The sequence below is a fragment of the Schistocerca serialis genome, chromosome 9 (assembly GCF_023864345.2).
Source record: "Schistocerca serialis cubense isolate TAMUIC-IGC-003099 chromosome 9, iqSchSeri2.2, whole genome shotgun sequence".
NCBI lineage: Eukaryota > Metazoa > Arthropoda > Insecta > Orthoptera > Acrididae > Schistocerca > Schistocerca serialis.
Window position 1 is genome coordinate 407373742 of NC_064646.1, and position 27977 is coordinate 407401718.

Here is a 27977-nt window from a genome sequence, read left to right on the forward strand (position 1 = left end):
TATGCACAAACCTAATACTTTTAAACTTTTTCACATTGATTACAACTGGCCTCCATGAATTCATATAGGAGCAGTTACTGTATCCACTGGTTACTAACTGCACTAATATTCTTTCAAACTAATCTTAACAAATTGAAAAGAAATATATTGAACTGTTAACTACTATAGTCGAGTTGGCATAAGTTGAGCCCTGACAGCCAACAATGCTGTTGCCAGCTTCCAACTACAAAGTGGCAATAGCAGTCTATAGTGCTCCAACAACACTGAGGCATTGCTATAGAGGCATTTACAAAATTGCATAACATGCCTGGTTGCAGTAGACGTCCGAAGCTGCTGTCCCCAGCCCACTGCAACTGTCAAGGAACTCATTACTGCAACTTTACTATGCTTTAAGATTAACATTTACAGAAGGCAAATTTCTGAGTTGATTTTCGTGCTAATCTAAGATCACTTGATGTGTGCAACCAGTTCTAAGAGGACAATGGGGATGTAGTGAAAAACATTTGAAGGCTTCATTAAGAAGCTGAGTTTAACTTACAGGATCAGTAGAAAACTGAATTAGTAGAATAATTTGTGACTTTTAAGTAATTGTTGAACAAGTGACAATAAACACTTTTCTTATCAAAATAGAGGTGTTTTATAACAACAATAGTGATCCATTAGATTTTGGAGGTGCAGCCAAAAAAATTATATTTCTGTTATTTTGACCTTTCAGCATTTTCATCTGTTCTTTTTAAATACAGGGCCATATCAATGTGTATGTGGTCATAATAGAGGGAAACATTCCACATGGGAAAAATATATCTAAAAACAAAGATGATGTGACTTACCAAACGAAAGCACTGGCAGGTCGATAGACACACAAACAAACACAAACACACACACAAAATTCAAGCTTTCGCAACCAACGGTTGCTTCATCAGGAAAGAGGGAAGGAGAGGGAAAGACGAAAGGATGTGGGTTTTAAGGGAGAGGGTAAGGAGTCATTCCAATCCCGGGAGCAGAAAGACTTACCTTAGGGGGAAAAAAGGACCCCCTAAGGTAAGTCTTTCTGCTCCCGGGATTGGAATGACTCCTTACCCTCTCCCTTAAAACCCACATCCTTTCGTCTTTCCCTCTCCTTCCCTCTTTCCTGATGAAGCAACTGTTGGTTGCGAAAGCTTGAATTTTGTGTGTATGTATGTGTGTCTATCGACCTGCCAGCACTTTCGTTTGGTAAGTCACATCATCTTTGTTTTTAGATGTATGTGGTCATAGATACACAGAGGGCAGAGGATGTTCAGTGGGAAAGAAATGAGTATGCAGAAGCCCTTTTCTTAGTATTCTCTCTCGTGAGAACAGTGAAGCAAGTAATACTTAACTCCAATCGCAAAGTGTTGTCAGTATCGCCAGAAGTGGAAATCTTCACTACACCCATCCAGTTGCAATACTGAAATTTCTGCCTCTCATTCCTATTCTTCTCATTTACTTAACTACTAGTAGACATGAAAGGGCACACTCATGACGACTCTTTCAGAGCAGTTTGAACACACACACACACACGGATAATTTGGTGGTAACTGTACAAACAAAAAGTATATATATTAAAGAAACAACTGTTTTTAAAATATATATATAAAATTTTTTTTTATTGCTGTAAAACAGGTTCCTCATACTGACTCACTTAATTGAGCACTGTATGTGTAAGTCTCTTAGTATTGCAGAATTTAAGTACTTTCATCTTCAAGTTTTCACAATGGAGGTGAGCCACCAACAACTGACTGACATACTTCACATTACAGGAATTATTTTCATAATTTACACTGCCAGTTTTCAGTTACTTCTTCACTTTAAATTGAAATAATAGATGTTAAAATCTGATCTATTATTATTTGTGTCTTACATATTTTATCAGGTTTTTTGTCTTATTTGCATGAAGATAGATAATACACATGTAGGGGTGCCTAACACATTTGAAAAAAATCACAAACTGCAAGGCTCCATGAAGAAGTACTCCTCCAGGAATAACACAAGAACAGACCCAATTTTGCCTCTTAACATTAATGAGTCTCCATCCTGATTTTTCCACTGATTTACTTTTTTTCCACAGTACATACACTTACAGTTCACCCATAGCAACTATAATGTTTGACAGTGCAGTACGAGCATCACTTTCATCAAACACTTTTAGAACTTCCATTGCTTTCTGGGAGTGCTTTTTTTGAAGTTGTTTTGTACGTTTGATTCCAGGTCCTTTTTGGACAATGCTGTGTACCTGCAAGATAAAATAAACACACAAATTTAAATAAAAAAGCTTTGGAAGACCAAGAATTAATACTTGTGGAGCGTTTATAATAAACTGCTTGTTTTGGAGAGTGCAGTATGTTCAGCTGACGGATGACTGGGAGAGAGGTGAAGCTTGGTTTAATGATGGCTATCAATATCTGATTCAGGAATATAAGGAACTTAATTGAGTGATGCATGAAATGTATTTGCAATTTGAGAATATGAGTATACATCAGCTGTACCTTTTTACTAGAAACACATGAAAATTTGTGCCAATTCGGGACTGAAACCTGGATTTCCTATTTATCGCGAGCAGTTGCCATAACCAATTCAGCATATCTGAGCATGCCGCCAGGACTGATCCAGACTCCCTTATGTCCTGTTGTCTCGTTCCATACTGCTTGTATATTATATGATTACCGCATAGGGAGAAACAATGTTTTGCTCATCAGTTTGCATTTGCTTTCCCATCAAATACAGTTATTGCAGTGTCTGTACTACTTTGTGCCTGTGTAGTTTGATTCAAATGTCCTTCAGATATGTTTGAAGGATCAAATACAGCTGCCTATTTGCAGTCATATTAAAAACATAAAATTTGCAAATACAATTATACAACAGGTGTACCATTTACTAGAAACACAATGAAACACTGAACCGGGACTTGAACCCGGGTTTCAATATTGACACCTGGATTATTTTCCTGACTGCAGAATTTCTAACAGTATTTGGGAAAGTCTGAGGTCCTCTGCATATTTTCATGTATCTGGTTACTCCATAATCATCTAATATCAATATGGTTCATTAGACAAAACTTTTTTTTTGATTATCTTTCCCTTTTTTAATGGCTCTTCTCAGAATGTGTACTTTAAAAGATAGCATGCAAATTGTAATTGTGTAACTTTTTCAATGAAAAATATGAATGTTAATTTTTCATTTATGATAAAATTAATTGCAATGAGGAAAAAACATTTCAGAGGGTAATAAACTTACCTTTTTTTCAAATATAATACTCCATCTCTGTATCACGTTGTTGGGAAACCTTGTTTCCCTCAACTGCAAATATGAGTTTACAAAAGGCAGCTAGATATCTATTAGCCATACCCAGCTGGGATCAGGTCATTTTAAGAACACAAAACTTAAGTTCAAACAATGGAAATTATAGGTTAGAGTGTCAACAATGTAAGGAAAAGATAGATTGCTACTTACCATGAAGATATGTTCTGTTGCAGACAGGCACCACTAAAAGACACTTACACATTATCTTTCGACCACAGCCTTCTTCAGAAAAAGAAACCAGATGTTCATTCACACAAGCAAGCATACTTCATACACACATGACTACCATCTTCAGCAGCTCGGACCAGAATGCAACTGTCACATAGAATGGAAGCAGCAATCTGGAAGAGGCAGAGGCAGGGAAGGGGAATGTACAGGTGAATGGAGAGAAAACTGGTCAGGGACTGGATTGCCAACAGGTGCAGCTTTGGGAGGCTGTGGGGCCTGGGAGGTGGAGTGGAGGGGAGGGGGGAGCAGGAAATGAGAAAGTAAAGGAGCAGGAAAGATTGGTGGGCGCACTGACAGAGGATGGCATACAAACAGGGTGGGAGATGAGAATGGAGAGGTGGTGATAGGACAGAGGGTGTGGTAACTGTATGTTACAGTAGGTTGAGGCTGAGAGATGATGGTCATGTGTGCGTGAGGTGCACTTGCTTGTGTGAATGAATGTATGTTTTCTGTTTCTGATGAAGGCTGTGGTCAAAAGCTAATGTTCAAGTGCCTTTTAGTTGTGCCTATCTGCAACATAACATGTCATCTTTACAGTAAGCACAAAACTTAAGTTCAAATCATGAACTTACACAGCATAATCTCAAGAAATTGAAACAAAGGTGAATGGTATGTCACATCATTGTCCATCACTCATTTCCAGTATATGTACTTCTAATGTGTTGAATGTTTGACTGTACATTTGTAATTCAGTCATACTCTAATAATTTTCTCTCTTTCTCCAGACTTACCTTGGTGTAATCAACATTCAGCACCGATTCATGCCCTTTCTCTATTTCCTTGTAAAGTGTCGCATCATGTTCTAAGTGAAACAATATAGGTGCTGATGTCAAGTTAAAGGGCGAATCTGGTGTATAATGTGATGCAAAAGGTTCAAGATCAAGGCATGCCTGCATAAAACAAAAGAATATGAATAAATTACATCAAATTGCTTCTGCAGTATTGGTTTGCAATGTACTGCACACAAGTAGAAGAAACTTTTAGTGACATTCTGCTAAATACATTAATGCTGCACCAGATTCCATAATTTCATGAGGTGATGTAAATTTAAATATCATTTTGTATCAATATGAGACTGGAAATTCCTGGGTGGAATACAAATGAGGAACATTCTAAAAAAACTCAACAAACACCTTTTTTTTTCCAGAATGCGTTTGACGGATTCTGGTTCTTTAATAAGAGCATAGCTTAATGGGCAAAAGAAAATATGACAAAACTGAATATCTGCAATTGTAAAGGGAACCTGATTATAGCAAGTTACCACAAAACTCGACATGTCCATTTTTTAAGATTCCACAAAACTCAACTAATCCTTGTATTGTACTGCGTGGTTCAAACTTAGAAATGAAATTTAAAAGTTAAATTTAATAACCTTTAAACTCATGCTTACTGTCAGGCAATCGCACAATATTCTACAAGATACACCAATTCTTTGCTAAGCACTTGTTGGGCAACAAAGCAATTGATCTTTAAAGACCAGTAATTTTTACCTATTTGGCAGGAGAGTGAATTATGCACAAGTTGCAATGCCTATAACTCAGAAATGGCTACTCCAAATGAAAATTGTCATACAAAAAATTATAGACTATAAATTTTTGTGTAAAAAGAGCATGTACATTTTAAAATTCACTCACTCCTTTGGAAATATGCAAATAAAAATATGAAAGAATTCATAGCACTGAAGGAGAAACACAGATGAAATTGTGGATATATTGAGTTTTGTAAAAATGTGTAATTTCTAAGATTTTTTTTTCCCTCAATAAAGGAGCTCAGTGATGAACTTCAGTTATTTCTTTATCAATTCACAGCTACATGGATGGCCAGAATTATACTTTTGAAATTTTTTGAATCAACGATATTGAGTACAACCAAAAAATACCTATCCAGTAATGTTCTGTAAATGGTATTTGTTGAGCTTTGTTAAAATGGTCCTCAAATAGTTCAAGGGTTAGAGCTAACCATTCACCACACAGCTGAAGTATTGATCATTCAACAGGTGTATAAAGCAGGTTGAAAATGTTGTTGATCTTTTGACAATGTCCTTTGAAGCTAACAGGTGCGAGGATATTGCCCATAAGGGCAATATTGTTTTCAATCTTATTTCTGTTGATCACACATCATCTCACCTACATTGCTGGCTATTAAAATAGCAACGCATGAAAGCGGCATGCAGCAAACATCACATTGGCTTGAAGTGCAAGTATGCTTGGATATTCAGATGATTAGCATTTTAGTGTTAACTGCACAAATTACATAGGGATAATGCCATCTACTTTCTGTATATAAAAGAAGATTGTACAGCTAGTTTCTCATTCAGAAATCACTGCTGAAATTTAGTTGTCTGTCAGATAATGTGTTATTCCTCATGTGCATGGCCTATTGAGGCTGCAGTTTATCATTCTGTGATATTGCTGCTTGCTTTAATCAGGATCCCATGATTCATGAGAATATGGAATCAACGGGATCATACATCCGTGTCATGTGCATTGGATCAGAAAATGGGCTTATTTGTAGAAATACAGGTATCCACATGGATAGTGTGATGATGTTCAGAGCACCACAGACTCTCAGCATAGCAGTCATTGTGGCAGCAGTATAGAGAGGTGGACACAATAGTGGTGTACCCAATTACAAAACTGAACACAAGAATGGCACCATATCATTTTTTCAGACGAATCCCATTTCCGTGTACAGCATCACACCAGACTTATCCACGTGTGGAGGTTCCGAGGAGAATGAATGTTACCAGGTCATTTCTCTGGCAGAACAAATCTCTGTGAATTCGTCAATGGAAAAATTGACAAGTTCAGGAAAACCCTTGCAGATAGAGATTGGTTCTGCCAGAGAAATGATGGTAATCTATATGAATCAAATAATGAGACAGCCAAGATAAATTCTGAATGTTTCTTTAACGCATTTCTGCAAATATTTAATGATAATATTCCCGTTAGGATATATAAAGTAACAGACAGAGGTTGTAAAAAGAAGGTGTCAAAAAAGAAAAATTCTTGGTACACTGAAACGCTGTCTGATATGAAGGATCATGTAATGATGCTGTTAGATATATACAATAATACTGAGTTAGAAAATGCAAAATCTCTGTATGTAAGATGGAGAAATGGTTATAAAAAAGCAGTTCTTGAAGCTAAAAAGTGGCACAATGCCTAGTAAATTGTGACTTCTAACAATAAACACAGAGCTAATTGGAATCTCATAAATAGTGTTGCCAAAGAATCACATAAGGTCAAAATCAATATCTCTCCACAAGAGTTTAATGATTATTTCGTTAAATCTATCAAGGAAGTTAGCAATGGCATCAGAACTCTTAGAAAAATATCATTATGGGATGCCCTAAAGTAATATTCTCACTTTCTCTGAGGTAACGCCTTGTACTGTATTAAGAATAGTAAGGAACACTAAGTCATCAGATAGTGTTGATATTTATGAGATGTCTCGCAATATGCTGAAAAAAGTCATTGATTCCATTGTTTATCCATTGACTCATTGCATAAATAAATGTTTACCAGAGGGATACTTACCAGAGAAGCTGAAATTATCTAGCGTGGATCCTGTGTATGAAAAGGGTGACAAAGACAACCGTGCGAATTTTAGACCAATATCAATAGTTCCAGTTGTGACCAAAATAGTAGAATACATCATTTACCATCAGCTGCCTGCTCGTTTTGAAAAACTTGGAATATTTAATGTAGCACAATATGGAATTAGAAAAAAATAAATAGATGCAATAGACTCTGTAATTAAATATGTCCTTAAAGTGTTTGAGGAGAAGGGATTTGTTCATGCCACATTCTCTGACCTGAGTAAAGCATTTGACTGTGTAGGATGTGACACACAGAAGCTCCAGTTTTATGGCAGCAGAGAGAACAGCCTAAAAATACTACAGTCTCATTTCCAAAACCGTAGGCAAGTTGTTGTACTGGCACAGAAACGTCTACCGAGAAACAAACTAAGGTGGGAGTTCCGCAAAGATCTGTATTGGGACCACTTTTGTTTTTGGTGTTGATCAAAGACCTACCCTGCTTTATAAGTTCCAAAATAGTGCTATTTGCAGATAACACTACCTTCCTAAAGTACAACCATGATCTAAATAAGTTAAAAGATTCTGCTGACAATACACTCGCCCAAGTGTCATACTGGTTCATGTCAGTCCTTTTAGTGATCCCTGTTATATAAAATTCTTGGGGGTACACCTAGATGACAAATTGTCCTGGGAGCAACACATAAAATACATTAGTGTTAAATTATTCAGAGTAATTTACTTATTAAGATGTCTTATGAAATGTTAAAACATATTATTTTGCACTTTTTCAAAGTACTTTGTCATATAGACTTATTCTCTGGGGAAACTCAAGCCATGTTCAAAACATATTACTTCTGCAGAAGAAAGCAATCAAGAGTCATTACATGTTCTCAGGATAGAACATATTGTTAGCTCGTATTCTCTGAATGTAAAATAGCGACTGTTACAGATCCGTATATATACCAAGTGCTAACCTGTAAAAAAAAAGAATCTATATGAAGTAAAATGGAAAAATAATATTCATGGTCACAACACAAGAACTAATAAGTCTGTTCATATGTCATACCATAGATTATCAAAGTCAATCAATAGCTATGAGCTAGTGGGCCACAAGCTATTTCATAAGCTACCACAAAGACCTTCCAGAGTGTGAATTTAGGAAAACGTTAAATAAGTGGCTTCTTGCCAACCCCTTCTATAAATTAAAAGAATTTTTTGACTGCAACATGGAATTGTAAGGTAACAACTGACATGGTCAAACAGTTTTATTTGCTAATGTAATGGTTATGTTATATGTATAAAAAAAATTGTCTATTGCTGTAAATGACTTTAGCATAAAGTTTGAGCAGTGCGGAATGACATATCTGTCATTCAACCTCAGTTAGACTCAATGCCTAGAAAAGAGAGCCACTGTCATTTGCTAGAGAGGTTCCAAGCTTCTCTTTATTTTTGTGTGGCCTTCCTCGTAAACTTTGTCAAGTGTTGTGTCAACTGACATTCAGAAATGAGTGAGGACGGACCTAAAGCTCTTCACTCTTTTAGGGGATTCTCTCTCTTTAATAATATGTTGCTCACTACGACAATGAGTAAAATAGTGTAGATTTTTGGAATAATCAGTATTTCTGTAAACATGTGCCTTGCAATTTAGCTAGCAATTCAAGAAAATAACTGACTGGACTGGAAACCTTTTTAGCTGAAAAGCAAGTCTAGCAGATTGTGACTGGGACATTCAGGATGCACTGTGAATCTTACCAACTAGCCACTTCACACAGATTAGGGAAGACTGACTATGCTATTGGCCCTCATTAGCAAACAAAAGGGAGCTTGTGGAAACTCCACCAGACACATACTCTCACCTTGCTGACATACCATGTTGTAAAGTGCAGCTGTATATTTGTTGTGATTCAACCCCTCCAAGCACTCATCCCTAAAGGCTTGGAAATTACAGGAGTGATCTCCGTGGTAGACCCCTGCTACTGTACAGGAAGAACTGGTCACCCCATACCAGAGGAAAATATGTGGCTATTGCGAGAAATGTTCACCCAAAGCTCAGAACACTAAACACATCAGGCAGCCCATGAAAATGGCCTAATGCACTACACAATATAAATCCGTGGAAGCCACATTACTGCCAGGAACTGTGTGCTGAATCTGTGATCATCGGACAGAGTATGCTGGTTCATACACTTCCCCGACTTGTTTTTAAATATAAGCTGGAATGATTAAGCTGTGTTTCTTATGGGATGATTTGTAAACTGCCACACTTCCATTACTGGATAAGCGATTCTCCACATGTAACTGATGCAGAAATGCAACATCACACCAAGATAATGATGTCATGCTGTATAATATCGAAACAACTAGTTAGCCATTCCTTCTTTGCAATACAATGAACTCTGACCATGCTGAAAATTCACGTTTGGCCATTTTGTCCACAAATGACAAAATCAAGAATCTCTTATTTATGCAAGATGGTGTTCTGCTACATTTTGCAATTAGTCTAAACACCCAGCATTTTCTCTCTAATGCACTGCAAGTGTTCCTGTTGAACTCGGTTAAGAACATTTGTAAACACTTGGAGACACTGGTAGAAAAAACTGGTGCCTATGTAGAATTCACATTATAAAAACAATCTGCAATATTCTGCTGATCTTAATAAATCTTTTTTCAATAAAGTAGAGCAGTTATTTTGGGAAATATTAGTTATATCCAGTAGGCACTTGCTTTCTGCCCACACTGCAGATGTGGCATTAAAGCAGTTGACAGGAATAGAAAGGAGCTTGAAATCATCATTAAGCTTTTCAACAATGTCTTGGGGAAGGATAGAGAGTGAATATGAATGAAGAGTGTAACAATAGACAGAAATGCATGAGTGTAGATTGATGGAGTGAAATGGGAGGCACTGGGTGGAGGTGGAAAGCCTTGTGTAAATTGAGGCCAGAAAGATTGAAGGATGTGTTGTAAGGACAATTACCCATTCTGTAAGTCAGTGAAGCTAGTCTTCTGTGAGGGGTTCCAGATGGCCCAGCTTATGAAGCAGCCATTGCACTGGAGCATTTTGTATTCACTGGGTGATCAGCTTTGCTCTTCAAATCCCCTTAAGGTACGCTATACCTGTGATGAAACTGAAAGATGATGTACTGGATGGGAGTACAGGAAATGTGACCCATTTGGCAAGGGAGCTGCAGAAAATCCTTATGTCACACACATTTTAAACTATTACCTAACAAGTTTTAAATAACCTCCTTCAGATATCTGTGAAGTTTTCTCTATAACATACCTGCCAAGCAAGTGCAAGGTGTTTGCCAAAGAGGTACCCTTGTTGCTGCAGTTGCGGTCCATGTCCCGCAAGTTTGAGTGTTCCTTGACATGATTTGCCAAGCAAGCTACCAGCAGAAAGCACATTACGTATTGTCCAGTCTTCTTCAGCATCACGATAACCTGGAGAACCTGGAGGCCAAGGTAATGGATTGTTCTGCTTGTCTCGCCTTCCCACAAATTCAGCTTCAGCTAAATCTCTCACAGCACTGCTCATCAACTCAACCAGCTGTCAGAATAAAAGGAATCATTTGTATTACTGTACTATAATATGTGCATCTAGAATCCAGTACTTTTAATAATGCAGCATAGCAGACTATTATGTGTGATTCCAGTAAAGTGACAGCTTAAACTAGAGTTGCTTTCCAGCTTAGACAAATGATGATTAACGGGCTATTAGCAAAGTCACTTCAGTGACATGACTGAACAACTACAAAAACAACCCAAGAGTTTGTATTCAGCAAGGCTGATTTATCACTGCATAGCTTATTAATTCTGTAATTGAACACACACACAAAAAAGTTTGTGTTGCTTAACCCTAGATTACTGAACCCACATAAAATTTATGATTGCAGTAGGGTATAAAACAGAATATTTCATGCATAATTCAGTATGTAACATAACACTGGAGATCCAATAATTGTAATTAACTAATGCATAACCTATAAATTATGACTTCCTTTGAATACATCTGAAGTGGTAGAATTTATGATACTTCAATAGCAATGTAATGTTTTCACCACTTTAGTGTTCTACAGTTAAATAAGATTGCAGAACACAAATGTTTGCCTAACAGGAGGGGGAGTACTTTCTGGTAAGTCAGTTACATGACACAAACAGTCTGTAGATTAACACTCATGAAAAATGCAAAGCTAAAAATACTACATGTGACAGAGATGACCTTTATTTCACAAATTAGGTACATGGCAGTCCACATATGCTTAGCATTACATAACAGTACCCGATATCTAGCTCAATGTAATTCAGAGCTGTGTGAGAACACCTTGCACCATATTCAGAGCCTCTACATACCATGGCACAACAGTCACTGCTGATGCTGTGAACTCTCATACAGACTGTACAAAAAGGGGTTGTTCAGAAACATATCAATGCTCTCTTCGATTTAGCACCACTGTTTTGGAATTCCAGTTAAACTACAGTTGCTCCTATAATCAGCTGAGTGAATCAGCTCAAAGGCTGGGGGAAAACATGAGCAGACCATCTACAGTAGGACCATGGTTAGTAAAGCAGTGTGTTGTTTGAAACAGCTTTACTGTAAAAAAATCTAAGAAGATGTGGATTAAAGGAAGGGCAAACATACAAAGAGCAAGCAAGGACCTCTCCTGCCGCCCCCCCCCCCTCCCCAGTCTCCTCCATGCCAGCTCTAAGGGCAAGGAAAAAAATATAGTGTAGTCAGGTGTTGTTCTATCAAGAAAATGACTTAAAAGTCAGTATTACGCAGGTATTTAGCAAGGTCTGAAATGAATCTTTTTAATGGCTGCTTACAAGTCACCATTCATCTTCCAAAATATTAAAAATATTCCATGCTCTCAAGTCTTGCCTTCCACTCCTCCCCCACAAACTGTCGTATGGGAGTCCTTGTCCGGATATGTTCCTCAGCAATCTCCTTACACACCGTCTGTATGAGAGTCCAAAGAGTATCAAGAATGACTGTTGCACCATGACACTTAGAGACACCAAATGCCACATCGTTCCGTAAGATTATACTCAAGTGTGGTTTCAGTTATCTGAGACTGCAGATGTGTGTGCAAGTTGCGGTTCCGTGTGTGTGTGTGTGTGTGTGTGTGTGTGTGTGTGTGTGTGTGTGTGTGTGTGTGTTGCTTACAAAGGACCTAATGGCCGAAAGTTATAATTGTGTGAATCTTTTTGTTGTGCCCATCGCGACTCAGCATCTCCGCTTTTTGCTGAGTAGCAACTTTCCTTCTCTAATATTGTTACATTCCATCTTGGATTTTCCATTGTTTGATTTTTGCCTAATTTAATTCGACTCCATTCCACTGCCCTTGTTTTGATTTTCTTAATGTTCATCTTGTATCCTTCTTTCAAGACACTATCCATTCTGCTCAACTGCACTTTCAAGACCTTTGTTTCTGACAGAAGTACAATGCCGTCAGAAAATACAATTTTTTTTATCTCTTCTCCCTGAACTTTAATTCCTTCTTCAGATCCTTCTTTGGCTTCCTTTGCTGTTTGCTCAAAGTACAGATGAGAGCAGCCCTGTCTCTCACCCTTCTCAACCACTGCTTCCCTTCTATACCCTTTGGCTCTCATAACTGCTGTCTGGTTTCTTTACAAGTTGTATACAGGGTGTCCCAGGAGGAATGGTGGATGTTCAGGTATATGGCAGGAATGATCTTTCAAAACAATAAAGTGCAGTAAATATGGGCTCTAAAATGCTTACCTTAAAAGCTATGAGCATTTGTTCATTGTCATTAATGAGAAATATGTCTCTCCTACTGAACACATGCTCATAGCTCATACGATATGCATTTTAGAGCCCATGTTTACAAGACTTTTGCTTCTAATGATCGTTTGTGTCATAGCCATGAACATTGACAATTCCTCCTCAGATATTCTGTATAACCTTTCAATATCTTCAGAATTTCAAAGAGTGTATTCCAGTCACGATATAAAAATATTTTAGCAAAGTCTACACAAGCTATAAATGTAGGTTTGCCTTTCTTTAAACTATCTTCTAAGTTAGGACATAAAGTCAGTATCATCTCACATGTTCCAACATTTGTCTGGGACCCAAACAGATCTTCCCCGAGGTAGGCTTCTATTAGTTTTTCCACTCTTTTATAAATAATTTGTGTCAATATTTTGCAACCATGATTAGCTAAACTGATGGTTTGGTAGAATTCATATCTCTCAGTCCCTGTCTTCTTTGGGATTGAAATTATTACACTCTTGCTGCATGTCTGCAGGTATTTTGCCTGCCTCATATATCTTGCACACCAGATGGAATAACTGTCATGGCTGACTCTCCCAAGGATATCACTAATTCTGAAAGAATATCATCTATTCCACGGGCCTTGTTACAATTAGGTCTTTCAGTTCTCTGTCAAATTCTTCTTGCAATATCATATGTCCCATCTCAGCTTCATCTACATCCTCTTCTCTTTCTGTAATATTGCCTTAAAGATAATTTTCCTTGTTCAGTTCCTCTAAATAGCCCTTTCACTTTTCAACTTTCCTTTCTTTGCTTAGGACTGGTTTTCCATCTAAGCTCTTGATATTCATACAGTTGGTCCTCTTTTCTCCACAAGCCTCTTTAATTTTGCCATAGGTGATATGTACGTGGGCTGCCCAGAAAGTAAAAAACATTTTGGTCTAACTAAATAAAAATGAAAGATATTAACACACAACTTTATTTACAAAGTTACAGTAACCTAATATGTTTTTCAGTGAAGTCACCATAACTATCAAGGCACTTGTTATAACATGGGAACAATTTTCAATTCCCGTGTTGTACTCCTCTACCCAAAGATTTGAGCCAGGATGTGACTGCTTGTTTGAGGTCTGCATCATTTGGAAACTGTCTTCCACCAAAAAATTTCTTTAGTTTCAGTAGCAAGTGAAAATCACTTGAGCAAAGTCAGGGCTGTAAGGAGGGTGACCAAAAATTTCTTCATTCTTGAGCTATTTGTGCTGATGCATGAGGCTGCATATTGCCATAAATCAGAAACTCATTTGCCGACAGCAATCTGCATCTCATTTAGGATGGTATGCAAAAATGATGAGTGTGTTTCACAATAGGCCTCTGAACTGATCGTTTCTCCTCTTGGCATGAATTTCACATGGATCAAACCCTTCAAACCCCAAAAAACTGTCATCCCTTTTCTGATGTTGAGATTTTATTTTATTTTATTTTTTTCAGGGTTTTGTGGGAGAGTTTCAGTGATGCCACTCCATAGACTGACATTTGTTCTCTTCTGTCGTATTCAAGTAAAAATTCATGGAGTGCCCCCATCCATTTCATCTTTTGGACATCTGTAAAATTCTTAGGTACCCACTGAGTGCGCATTTTTTGTAGCCAAGATACTATATCGCTATTTCATATAGGACTGATCATGAAATTTGAGGAAAAGAGTCGTGGAACATGCATAAAGTGAAAATTGGAGTTTTCCTGAATTTTGTCTTCAACTTTTGCCTTCAAGCCTATAATAACTGATGATCTTTGTCATGCACACTAGTTCTTCCTTGGTTAAACATAGTGCACAAGTTCCTCTCTGAATACTCATTTGTTGCACTGTCACCATAAACATTCTTTATTCACCTATAAATTTCAGACCTTTTGTGCATTCAGAAACTGAATCACATTGTACACTTTGCATTTGGCAGGACTTCTGATGGGTCCCACCATTTCAAAAAGTTACATGACAAAGAGGCATGACCGTTTAGCAACAAACCTCAGCTTACACTGAGACGGGAGGGGAGGGGGCGATGCATGTCACTGGCATGCTTACAATCGTGGTGTTGCGGGATCAGCACCAAGTGTTGTACATAAATTTTCTTTACTTTATGGGCAACCCTCATATCTTCCTCCTAGTAATACAAATTCAATAGACTTACAATTGTTCAACAACCATTCTTGTATTGCCATATTGTCCTTTCTGTCAATCTCAGTTTTTAGACATTCTTATTCTGTTTCACCAATATTTTCTCCTTACATCAATTAAATTCAATCTCTCTTGTGATATCTGAGGATTTCTACCTGGCCTTGTCCTTTTTGCCTATTTGATCCTCTGCTGCTGCTTTCACTATTTTATCTCTCCAAGCTACCCATTCATCTTCTGCCATATTCCTTTGCCCTTTTTCACTCAATTGTTCCCTACTGCTCTTTTTGGAATCTCAACAACCCTTGGTTCTTTCAACCTATCCAGGTCCCATCTGCTTCATTTTCTACTTTTTGGAAATTTTTCAGTTTTAATCAACAGATCATAGTCAATAAATTATGGTCATAGTCCACATCTGCCACTGGCAACGACTTACAGTTTAAACTTGGTTCCGAAATTTATGTCTTAATAATCAATCTGAAACCTACCAGTGTCTCCTGGTGTTTTCCATGTATACGACCTTCTTAGTGGTGATTAAATGACAATGTGTGCAAAACTCTATCAAGTGTCTTCCTCTTTCATTCCTTTCCCCCAGTCCATATCATCCTGTTTCTCCTTCTCTTCCTCTTCTTACTACTGAATTCCAGTCACCCATCACAATTAAATTTTCCTCTGCCTTCATTATCTGAAATAATTTCTTTTATCTTATCACACTTTCTTTCGATCTCTTCATTATCTGTGAATCTAGTTGGCATATAAACTTGTAGTACTATTGTGGGTGTTGATTTTGTGTCTATTTTGGCCCATGATAATGCACATTCACTATGCTACTCATAGTAGCTTCTTATTTTATTGTTCATTATTAGATCTCTGAGTTTGTATTTATAACCCTGTGCCCATCTGGCCCTCCTGTGACCAAACTTCGCTAATTCCCCACTACATCTAACTTCAACCTATCCATTTCCCTTTTTTTAATTTGAATTAATAGCATTATTTATGAAACAAAACCACACCAATATTTACCTCATCTGAATTACTACATGTAAACACTTTTAAATTTCCACATTTAATGATTTAGTTTCCTTATATAAATGTGCATTATATAGAATATAATGTATAAGAATGCTAGGTTCAAAAAGAATGTCATGCAAATAAATAGTTACTAGATAAAATGACTTGCTTGAACAAAGAGATAAGAGAATATTTTTATTATAGTGCAGCCATGATCAATGTCAGGTGCATACATTTCATTTTGTTGTCGTGGCCATAAGTCCGATGCAGCTCTCTCATTTAGTCTATCCTCTGCTCCTCGATAGCTACACAATTGTTATCTTCAGGATTCGTCTGTAACGCTGCATTTCAAAAGCTTTTATTCTTTGTCTTGTCTGAACTCCATATTGTCCACATTTTACCTCATTACAACGCAACAGTTCAGATAAATAACTTACGACTTCCTAACATGTAAACCGATATTATATGTCAACAAATTTATCTTTTTCAGAAATGCTTTTCTCGCCATTGCCAGCCTGCATTTTATACCCTCTCTACTTCGGCCATTATCAGTTATCTTACTGCCCAAATAGCAAAACTTTTCTACCACTTTGTGTCTTGTTTCCTAATCTAATTCCTTCAGCATCATCTAATATAATTTGACTAAATTCCCTCGCCCTTGTTTTGCTTTTATTGATGTTCATCTTACAATTCCTTTTCAAGACACTATCTATTCTGTTAAACTCTTCTTCCTAATCCTTTGCCATCTCTGACACAATTATAATGTCAATGGCAAACCACAGCGTTTTTATTTCTACTGCCTGATTCTCTTTCTGAATTTCTCCTTGGTTTCCTGCACTGTTTGATGGCTTCCCTTTCATGTCCTTTGAATCTTCTAACCACTGTCTGGTTTCAGTATAAGTTAAACGTAACCACTTACTGCCTACATTTTATTGCTGCTACCTTCAGAATTTCAGTTCTATTCCAGACAGCATTGTCAATAACTTTCTCTAAATCTACAAATCCTATAAAGATAGCTTTCTCTTTCTGCAGCCTATCTTCTAGGATAAATGGTAGGGTCAATATTGCCTCATCTGTCCCTATGTTTCTCCAGAACCCAAACTGACTTCTCTAAGGTTGCCTTCTGCCAAATTTTCCATTCTTCTGTAAATAATTTCAATCAACATTTTGCAACCATGATGTTGACGATGTGGCAGTATTCACACATGTCAACACCTTCCTTGGAATTGAAATTATTACATACTTCCTTAAGTCTGATGGTAATTCACCTTTCTCTTATATTTTGCACTCCAGGCATATAATTTTGTCCTGATTGGCTCTCTCAAGGGTCTCTGTAATTCTAAAGAAATATCATATATTCCAGGGTCCTTGTTACAATATAGGTCTTTCAGTGCTCTGTCAAACTCCTCTCGCAGTATCATATCTCCAATCTCATCTTCACCTACTTCCTCCTCTCTTTGTATAACATTGTCCTCAAGTTCGTTTTCCTCATATAGATCCTCTGTACATTCCCCTTTTTTTGCTAAGTACTCGGATGCCTTCTGAGCTCTTGATACTCATAAAGTTGCTTATTTTTTCTACAAAGGTCTCTCAATTTTCCTATAGTCAGCATCTATCTTTGCCCTAGTTGCACTGCTTTTACAGCCTTGAATTTGCCTTTTAACCATTTCCACTTAGCTATTCTGCACTTTGTGACAATCTCATTTTTTGGACATGTGTATTCCCTCTTATCTGCTTCATTTTTATATGTTTTTCTTTTGTCACTTAAGATCAATTTCTCCAATGTTATCCAGGTATTTCTACTAGGTCTTGTCTTCTTACCCATGCGATCCTCCACAGCGGTAGCATTGTATCTCTCAAAGCTACCCATTCATCTTCTATTGTATTCCTTTTGCTCATTTCAGTCCAACATTCCCTAATGCTCCCTCTGCAACTTTGAACAACCTCTGTTCCTTTCGGTTTACCAGGCCCCACCTCCTTAATTTCCTACCTTTTTCCAAATGTACCGAGCGAGGTGGCTATGCCAGTCTTAAAATATTGGATTCGCATTTGGAAGGTCCATAATTTACTTCCTGTCCGCCATCCTGACTTGGGTTTTCTATAGTTTTTCCAAGTTGCTAAAGTGAATGCTGGGTTGGTTCCTTTGATTAGGCCATGGCTGTCTTCCTGCCCTATCCTATCCCACTTTATTAATGTTTTATATGTGTATATATTATTTCTGTAATGAATGTGTCATGCCCAATACTACTGTACTAAATGGTCTGTGGAAAATAAAATAAAATAAATTCTTCAGTTTTAATCTACTGTTCATAACCAATAGGAGATACAAAATTAGGCAACCAAGTTAAACACTAACTGCACAATGTAAGGAGGCCCTTATGTGGAGAATGCTGAGGGAGACCATTATGTGAGGAATGGAGAGGCCCTTATGTGGAGAATGCTGAGGGTAAAATATTGTAATCAGCTTGTAGTTCATTGGCTGCTGGGGTAAGCCCTACCACCTCCTCCCAGGGCAGCAACCAGCTCATAGTACATAAAAGAAACCACGTAACAGGTTTACAGAAGTGGCACAAAGGTTGATGGGAGAGGCAATACAAAGCCCAGGAACAGCTCTTCGCTCATTTCCTGAATAGATTTATTATTTATTTATTTGTCAATAGGCCATTTAGTACAATATTATTAGACGTGTCAGAAGCAACAGAAATAATATATACACATAAAACATTGACAAAATAGTACAGGATAAGGTGAGGATCAGGCAGGAAAGAAATAGTAGTAGTAGTAGTAGTAACAATAATAATAATAATAATAATAATAATAACTACATGCAACACATGCGTATCAGCATCATTTTCATAATTGGTACTTTATTGCAATGGTATATAAAATTGTTATGTAGCTAAAGTTGAAAACAAGCATAACCATTCTGCAGCTGTCTGAAGGTAGTTGAATTTCACTGACAAAAGAATGTGTTATCACTCAAGCAAAAATTATTACTATGAGGACATACAGCTGTAAACACACAGAAGAGAAAGGATCAATATAAATTTGTGGTATCCAAGAATTAAGTGCTAAGAGCATAGTCTTATCAATTCACGCAGGCTAGGATGTTATTGAATTTAGCATATGTTAAAATGAAGAACTAAGTAAGGAACATGTATTTTTTTGTTTTCTCCAAAATATTTTCTGCTCCAAGATACAGTCCTCCAAAGATTACACCGCGCATACCATTTTGAAGATACGAATTTTGGAAAAAATTTTAAAATGCTGTATCTCTGGAACAGTTCTAGATATTTTGCTGGGGTATTCCTTTTATTTGAAAGATAATTGTTTTATGTTTACAAAGATATCCTCTATTTGGATTTATATGTCAAAGTTCTTTTACTATAGCGTTCTGAACTTTTTTTTATAATTCATGGATTTTTTTTTTTTTTTCAAAATTCTCAATCCATAAAATTTTGATTTTTTTCTGTTGTTTAGTACCATATAGTTCTACATTTCCTGAAAAGAAGAGCTTCCATTTTTTGATTGAACATTTTTTATAAACAATTGAAATTTTTGGCATACATAAACCTGTTTTATTATCACATAACAGGCTCATAAAAATCAAAACCTAGCCTTATTTAACATAATTTTAGTTTTGAAAGATGAGTAAGAGACTCATTATTCAAGCATTTTAAATGATTCCGAAATGTATGTGAAAGGTCCAAAGACTTAAAGGTTTCAATTTATACAACTTCTGCGCCCTCTGTTTTGTACTGAAATCAGGTAGTCAATGAACTACAAATGGGTTCCATTGCTTCAGTATCTTCCTTTGGTATAGAGTGATGCCTTCCTGTTGAACCAATAGGAACTGGAGCACTTAACAATCTTCAAAACATTTGAACAGGAATTCAGCAATGATGGCACTGTTGCTGTCCTTCAGCTGGAAACCTATATCCAACACCTGGTCCATGTGGTAGCATAACATTCACTACAGTTTTGTTGAACTCATAACTGGTGTCTATAATCCATCAGTCACAGTCATACTCACACGCCACAAACACCCTCCTTCTCAGGTTGTGAATCTGAATAATATCCTGTCGTTTCTGAGGTGTTGGCCAAATGAATGAAATTTCTTCTTTCTTGCTCTTTACAGTGTGTGCATTATGAGTGCACTCATCACACTGAGTCAAAAAATGAGTCTTCTGAATTCCTTTCCCAGGAATAGTTTGGACCATTCTTCTTTTTTTGCTCACGGAATTCTTCGATTTTCTCTTTGGACAAAAGAATGAGGGCTGTGGATGCATAAGATTTCATGACTTGTGAAATCCTCAGCATTCTGAATTGCACCTGTATTTGGTATGGAGAGATTATGTTTTGTAGCATGGTCCTTCAGCTGGCTTCCTACACCATCACAAGGCCCCTTCCCATGACCAGCAGCATTGTATACCCAGTCAGTTGGCACAAGCCTCAGTTCAAATAGCTGGTAACAATTTTTAAGGTGACTAGGAACGATGATGAGCTTTGCTGCCCCTGTTTGCAGTTGAAGAATATTGTGTGTTGCTAGCAAAGTGTGTGCTGAGTCTGTCCTGTGTCATCACTTACAGCTGCAACACTTTTGTCTTGTTTTTAAAATATGTCACTCCTGTAAAAGTTGAAACCTGGTCAATACTCCAATGATACCCTTGTACTTCTTGTGAGATAATTACAGATCAGTTCTCAGCAAAACCACAGTGAAGTTCTAAACATAGTTCTTCAGACTGTACACACCCTTTCACTTCTGCAATGTGTTGTTGCAATTTATTCAGATGCTGTTGTGTTACCACTTTCACTAACCATTTACCATGTTCATCAATGAAACTGTCAAGGCAACAGTTTTCTTAATTAGTCTATTTCCCGCCCATGTCGCATATGTAATTTCTGCAGAGAGGTGTCTGCTACGTCTTCCAGGCCAAGCATCTGTAAAGACAGTCTTCCCTTTCCAGGGCAGTCACAACATTCTTGAAATAACAAGCCTCTCGCTTTACGCCACAGACTACTAATGACTTCACATGACTTCACCAAGGTGTCATATGTCACATGCTCCAGTAGTTTCTTCAGAGTTACCACACAAAGGTCAAAATTCGCACAGTACATACATAAACAGACGTCTCTAGGTGGGTGTGGAACAATCCACTTAGGTCGTAGTGCATAAAATTTTGGTCTTCCAATATATGAAGTTTTATAGTTGCTCTCATCAATTGCAAAAGTTTCTTTAATACTGTGAGTCATGTACCTCTTCACTTTCACCACTTTTTGACCTCCAGCTGTCACAGTTATAGTGTCTTTTCTGTTGGCAGTCTGGTGAGAACAGTCCCATTTATCTTCCAGATAAAATCACTGCACTATTTGAACTTGAGCTACTTCTACAGGATGACCATAAAAGGGATCTGGTCTTCCAAGGACTCCTTTTACAGACCTCACATTTCTTGATTTGTCTACCACGTACTTTGATACTGATGGAACATGGTTCAAAATTGTTTTCTTTGAATATGTCTTTTCACTGTAGGATGCACAATATTCAACAGCTGAATTAATATTTGTGAAAAATTCCTGGCAAGAGGTGCAAGTGTGCTTTGGTTCATTTTCTTCTGAAGATGGAGTTTCTACGTTGAAGAGTGTGGTCAGTTTTGCTGTAGCGTATTCATCCATAGCTTTAATAATTTCTCTGCACTTTCTTGATGCATAGAGCTTACAACTCAACTTCACTGACCATGGCTTCTCAACAGCACTAACACCACCTGCCTCTGTAAGTTGACTAATCAGGGTATTTAATTCTTCCTCTATTGACGAAAAATCTGCATCGTTCATTGTTGTTATATTCTGTCAAAACATTTAGAACACAAAGAGTCGTCACTGGAAACATGTTCACTTTGAAACAGAGTCTTCAAATGAGAACACTTTTTCCCAACCTGGACAAAGTCTCATATATCACTCTTTTATGGGTATGCAAATAAATAGTCAGCATACTTCACTCTTCTGTGATCCCAGTCAGAAGACGTTTCAAACATTCCTTTTCACAAAACACACTGCAACTGTGTCAATTGGCAAATTCCTCACAAAAACACAGAACCCAGTGGATGGTCTCTGATTTCTTAGAAGCCTCTTCAGTAAACAAATTAGCACTGAACAACTACAATACATAAACCTGCAATGAACAATCACAACAAAGAAACTGACAAGAAACTGCAACAAAGTATAAAAAATATGTGCGACAATGAAAGTGAAAAGAAATAACTGCAACAAAGAAAGTGATAAAAAATAACTGCAATAAAGCTTAACATTTTTACAAATAAATTAGTAAGAAACAACTTCAGTGAGGACATACATTACCCCTGAAAGTTAAAATGTTTTTTTTTTTTTTAAATAAAACCTGTCCAACTAAAAAGTGGAAGTTCTCCTTTACAGACAATATAGTACTACATGGTACTAATCAACATAAAAAAATCTACTTTTTCTGAATAGGCATTTTTGAAAAAAAAATTTTTTTCTGTATATTAAAAAAAAAATTCAAAATGCGACAGTAAAAGAACTTTGAAGTTATGTCCACACAGAGGATACCATTGTAATCATAAAGCAATTATCTTTCAAATAAAAAAAAACCTCTAACAAAATCTCTGTAACTGTTACAGAGATACAGCATTTTAAAATTTTTTCCAAAATTCGCTTCTTTAAAATGGTGTTTGCGGTGTCATCTTTGGAGGCCTGTATCTCGGGGCAGGAATTTGGAAAAAACATGGTGTGTTTCTTATTTACTACTGAATTTAACATATGCTAATTTTAGTAATATCTGAGACTATGAAAGTAACCCCCCCCTGCCTGAAGTGATACTGATTATTCCTAATATTGGTGTTCTGTTGTTGCAGAGAAAAATAGGTTTCCAAGATAGAAGACAAGTTAGTGTATCCTTAAGCATAGGCATCTACAGAATTACCCATGAGGGGGTTGGGGCGGGGAGGGGGTGGGGGAGAGGGAGGGGCACAAGACTCACTGTGAGAACCAAAAACTGAAAGGCATTCATCAACAAAGCCACAGTATTGTCTCACTATGATCAGCCATGTAGTGCTATAATGAGCTAAATATGAGGTTTACCAGAGAATTACAGGAAATACTTCTAGGATTATGTGATAAGTGTGTAATGAATAAAAACTCTGTACTCCAAATTGCAGGAAATAGAGAGAGACAGACAGAGAGAGAGAGAGAGAGAGAGAGAGAGAGAGAGAGAGAGAGAGAGAGTGAGAGTGTGTGTGTGTATTTGTTTTCTGCACTGGAGTGTCAATAAATGAGAAAAGTCCTAGGTTGTGTTTTTGTTTTCTTCATTTTTTGGTTGTATTTTGCTAAACCATGGTTTAAGACTAACATAATATACAGTGGTCTTAAAATGATGTGAATTTCACCTATGGCTGCAGTAGAATCATTCAACAAATTCATGCAGACAAGCATCCTGGCAGAAAAGCAGTCATCTCTCTCTAACAATAAGAAATGACATTTAATTACTGAATCACCTACAAGACAGAATTAGCCAAACATTCAGAAGAAACTTAGGTAAAAAGCACATAATTCATTATTTTCCCTATCCCTTTTGTTGAGCACACCACTGTAGTCATGCAAGGTTCTTTTACATCATGCTACACTTACATCTTGATTGCGCAGAGATGCCAGCTCCATACAAGAATTAGCCAGCAAGTAATCACCACTTAGCAAAGCAATCTTGTTGCCAAAAGTCATATCACCCAGATCAGCAGCTTCAGGGTAAAGGCCAGGATATATATTAACCATGCCTTTATGGACCAGGTGACTTGTGCGGATCATTTCTGTAACTTCTGCTAAGGCTCGCTGACTGTAAGAGTATCATTTATCATTCTCAGGCAGCGTAAAATAAAGCTGTTCTACAAATCCCATCTACGCAGCTGAATACACATAAAGGAATATATATTGCATAACATGTATCCAAGTGTTGTTAGTAAATACAGTGACAGCTAAAGCTATGGGTAGTTACTTTGCCAAACACAAGCGAGCCAGTTTGGTAGTTTATGACATTTGCTTTGCATTGGTGACATTTAGATAAAATCACCTATAGGAAATACAGACTCTCTCTACCTGTGTAGAACCCCTGCTGCTTTATCTTCCTCCATTTCTTCCACATTCAAATGTCCTGCAGCTTTGGAAATTAGCAGTACAATTAGTCCCCAGGCTTGCATGTTATTGCGACCATTGTATAACAAACCCCTGTAAACAATGCAATTTGGTTATCTTCGTACTACAATAGACAATCATACACATTTAAAGATAACTCACTTAGCAGTTTTCAGCAGAGGGTGGTTTGAACCCACTAATTTCCTGAGGTGGAGAGCAACGTTAGCAATTTCGTCGCTTAAAAGCCACCGTAAACTGAGAAATGAGGTAGGGTATCCAACTATTTTTTCTGCTTCGGAGACAGCTTTGTTCCAGTCTGGTTTCTGATTGTGTGTCAGTTTAACTGCACCAAGTCGTCCACTGCTTACATGATATGTTTTATCGAACAGAAGTCTTTGTAGAACAACGGGCGCTAGCTGATCAGCTGTTCCATTCTTGTGCGTCAAGAGTACTCCACATTTCCGAAACAATCCACATTTAATCGACTGCACAAACATTTTAGACACAGCGATTCGTCTCTGTGCTTGCTGTCAACGGTGAAAGCAAGGAGAGAATCACATTACTGTTCGGTATGCCGTGAAGGAAAGGGTCTCGTGAATGTGTGTCATAACCTGTTTGTCGCAGTGAAAGCGCTTCCTACATAACTATCTCCCTCTCTTTCTTCGGAAATTTTTTTCCATTGTGCACATATTTTTTCTGCGCCCTTTAGAATCCTTCAAAATTACTACAAAAGAAATTAAGCTGATAAATTGTTTTCGTGAAATGTTGACGGATAATTACTGGTAGCTTTGACAGTTCAGCCCTTTGCTAGATACTACTTAGCCTTGTATACTGTAAACTATCGTCGGTACTTATCATATGAAATCATTTTTTAATAAAAACGAGGGAGAGAATATGGATCTGCATAGTAGCCACTAAACGGCCGGGACACAACTAAGACTGCTTGGGTTTCGACCCTACCGCAGTTGTGGTAGTACACCGGGTACCTGTCAGAGGCTGCAAGTATGGTTTAAACGTTTTTCTCATGATTTTTTTAGTTTAATTTCTTCTTTGTCTATAAGTTTGTTTTGTTTTCTGTACGTTGTAGGTTTCTAGCCGCGAGAACTTTGCCGCAAGTTTAAAAATGAGATGTATCTCAGTCAAATAGTCAGTGATCATAGCAAGTGGTGTGACTAGTCACCCGTTTAAAGAAACAATACTTCACCGCTAACACGCAATACAATATTTTCTTCAATTATCCAACAATCCTATAAGTTTTTAAAACGAATATTTTGGGGCACTCTTGCAAAAATACAGACACGTGATGGTATATGATTGGATTCGCGCTACTGATTATTACAAACATATTAATTAAATTCCACCAAAAATCTATGCGGATAACTTATATTACAGCATTGCTTGTTGCTTCCCATACATGGCGGTTGTCCGTGCTTTATTGACAAAGTTGAGCAGCAGTTGTTTGTGTTATCCGTGTTTAACCGGCTCTCTAATTCCGTATTTTCGAAGAATATATTCCACACTTGAGGCTGCACATGGTAGATATTCTTTAGTATATTGTACGCTGAATAACTGTAGTGCTTTATATTTTCCCATAAAATTTAATTTTAGTCATTTGAATATTCTTGCGAGGATGCCGCCCAAAGCTAAGAAAACAGTGATCGCCAAGGTAAGTTGTTCACGGTCGTTTCCAGTCAACTGGAGGTACAGTTTAAAATAAGACAGGTGTTCGTTAAACTTAAAATTTAGAGTACTTATTTCTACATACGCAACAAGGTTTTACTTATTTCTTAACACTTTTACTTTTAAACGCGTGATACGAAGGAAATATGGCCGGCATGCGTTATTGGCGCTAAAAATATTGTTTGAATGGAATAACGTAGATTGTGAGAAATTATATAATTTAAGTTTATTCAGATTTAAAGACTGGTGTGCTCTGATAAATCCGTAATTTTGTTGTGTTTTGTAAAAATATTTCGTTATTACCATAAATTTTATTTCACTCGGCGAAAAATTCATTATTTTGTACATAGTGTTTGAACTTAAGCTTGTGCGCCAAATCGTTGTCTACGTTTAATACTAGTAAGTACCGGGTAATCATAGCTTAATATATTTAGAAATTATATGAATTATTGTTATTTGAACAAATTGTTTAGTAAATAGCGTTTCACTTGCACGAGTTCCAAAATTAGATTGAAATCGCCAGAAATTTTAAAATCGTTCTTGACTCTCTTTAGTAAGCTGTCTCATGTTATTCGCGGCGACGTGTAGGTATTGCTTAGAAGTAGGTGCTAGGCGGAACATACATCATTTGGGGAATGCATTTCGACATATTTTATTACATTTGTTCAGCGGAGACAATTCTGGAAACGTTGTTGGATACAAATATGTTCAGGAACACCAATCCGTAGACCCTTGAAATAACAAGTCTCTAGTGTTTTTAGCTGTTTACATAGCTATTAGTATCTAATGAACACGAACATTTTTGTGACTGCAGCGTGTAACTTTTAATTTTCTTCCTGTAAGATAAATCCTTGTTTTTTCAGTCCAAATTGGGGTGAGTGTAGCCACAAAGTGTTTTATAACAAGAAAATTACGTGTTTGACAGTAACAAATTAGAAAATATAATAAAAGGTAAACAGGTATCCCACATTTTAATAAAAGATAAATGTGTGTCCCACATTTGTAGCTCATATTAATTAAACTATTGGCGAGCCACAGGTTGCCCTGATCACCCAAATCCATGCGAGGCTCAATTTAACTGTCCACAATCTCAACGTTACTTTTGGATCCTAGTGTACAGTGCTACAGATTAAGAATTCCAGTAGTAATATGTTGTTTTATCGTTTTCTTATTTAGCAAGTAATTTTATTATTACAGTGTTTGTGAACATGCTAGCAAGGGTCTGTAGGGCACTACTGAACATGAACTCAATTTTACATTAATATCTTTTGTAAGATTTTATTGTCAAGACATAGAAAATGGTGACACCCTAAAGAATTATTATTTTTTTCTTTCTGCAAAAATTCATGTGTTGGATTGCAAGTTTCGTAGTATGTGAGTTAATTATTATAATGGTGGTGTGGTTGAACACACATCACTGACAGATGATGGTTTTTGTTTTTAGAGATAATGACAAGCACACTGGTTTTGTGACTTTCTAGTAACAGGAATGGCAGAATACACTTACATTCAGGTAGGCTACGTAGCTGAACATTAACAGGATTTAGGGTACCTTATTTTTTTCATGGTATTCTTAGTGGCTATTATCGCCAAAACTGGCAGAGTGAAAGAATAGAAAACTTATAATAAAGTCTGTGTACTGTGTTTTCAGTAAAGTTTTTACTTTGCTAGAATATATTTCAAAGCATTGCCTCAACAGGGCTTCAGTTAGTGCTCAAAGCACTTTATTTGTGAAGTCACAAGTGTCTTATAAAACCATATACTTATGTAATAATTCAAAGAAAATTTGGAAGTTACTTCATTGTGATGTCTTGTCGTTGTTGTTGTTGTCTTCAGTCCAGAGACTGGTTTGATGCAGCTCTTCATGCTAACTATCCTGTGCAAGCCTCTGTGTCTCGGAGTAACTAGTGCTACCTACTACCTTCTGAAACTGCTTAGTGTATTCATCTCTGTCTCCCTCTATGACCTTTCCCCTCTGCACTTCCCTCCAATACTAAATTAGTGATCCCTTGATGCCTCAGAATGTGTCCTACCACCCTCTCTCTTCTACTCAAGCTGTGCCACAAATTCTTGTGCGCAATTCTGTTCAGTACCTACCCATCTAATCTTCAGCTTACTTCTGTAGCACCTGTCTATTCTTA

General features: G+C 37.1%; 2 protein-coding genes across 6 annotated transcripts in view; one reads left to right on the forward strand and one right to left on the reverse strand.

Annotated features, from left to right (window-relative positions):
• Window positions 1–1598: 1598 nt before the first annotated feature.
• Window positions 1599–24898, reverse strand: LOC126419932 (all trans-polyprenyl-diphosphate synthase PDSS2). The gene is made up of 6 exons (XM_050087225.1): window positions 24319–24898; window positions 24121–24249; window positions 23659–23860; window positions 10371–10637; window positions 4281–4439; window positions 1599–2254 (listed from the first exon to the last, which is right to left on the reverse strand). Exons 1-6 carry the CDS (start codon window positions 24651–24653, stop codon window positions 2099–2101), a joined length of 1248 nt encoding a protein of 415 aa, XP_049943182.1. The 5' UTR covers window positions 24654–24898; the 3' UTR covers window positions 1599–2098.
• Window positions 24899–25049: 151 nt separating this feature from the next.
• LOC126419931 (DNA-(apurinic or apyrimidinic site) endonuclease) overlaps window positions 25050–27977 on the forward strand; it is a 61817-nt gene continuing 58889 nt past the window's right edge. The window contains exon 1 of one of the 5 annotated variants that reach the window (XM_050087224.1): window positions 25050–25158. Coding sequence is in view for 2 of the 5 variants with exons in the window: in XM_050087220.1 (XP_049943177.1) it covers window positions 25787–25822 (36 nt within the window). In the remaining 3 variants the exon portion in view is untranslated. Of the gene's footprint in view, window positions 25159–25553; window positions 25692–25785; window positions 25823–26082; window positions 26236–26453; window positions 26711–27977 lie in introns of those variants that run through there. The other 4 variants (XM_050087221.1, XM_050087220.1, XM_050087222.1 and 1 more) reach the window with 4 other exon arrangements.

Coding starts and splice junctions, on each gene's coding strand:
- LOC126419932 (XM_050087225.1), bottom strand. CDS start 24,653: ATGTTTGTGCAGTCGATTAAATGTGGATTGTTTCGGAAATGTGGAGTA. Junction 23,861..24,120: donor GCAGCAGGGGTTCTACACAG/GTAGAGAGAGTC, acceptor ATACTCTTACAG/TCAGCGAGCCTTAGCAGAAG. Junction 2,255..4,280: donor TGAATGTTGATTACACCAAG/GTAAGTCTGGAG, acceptor TTTATCTTGCAG/GTACACAGCATTGTCCAAAA.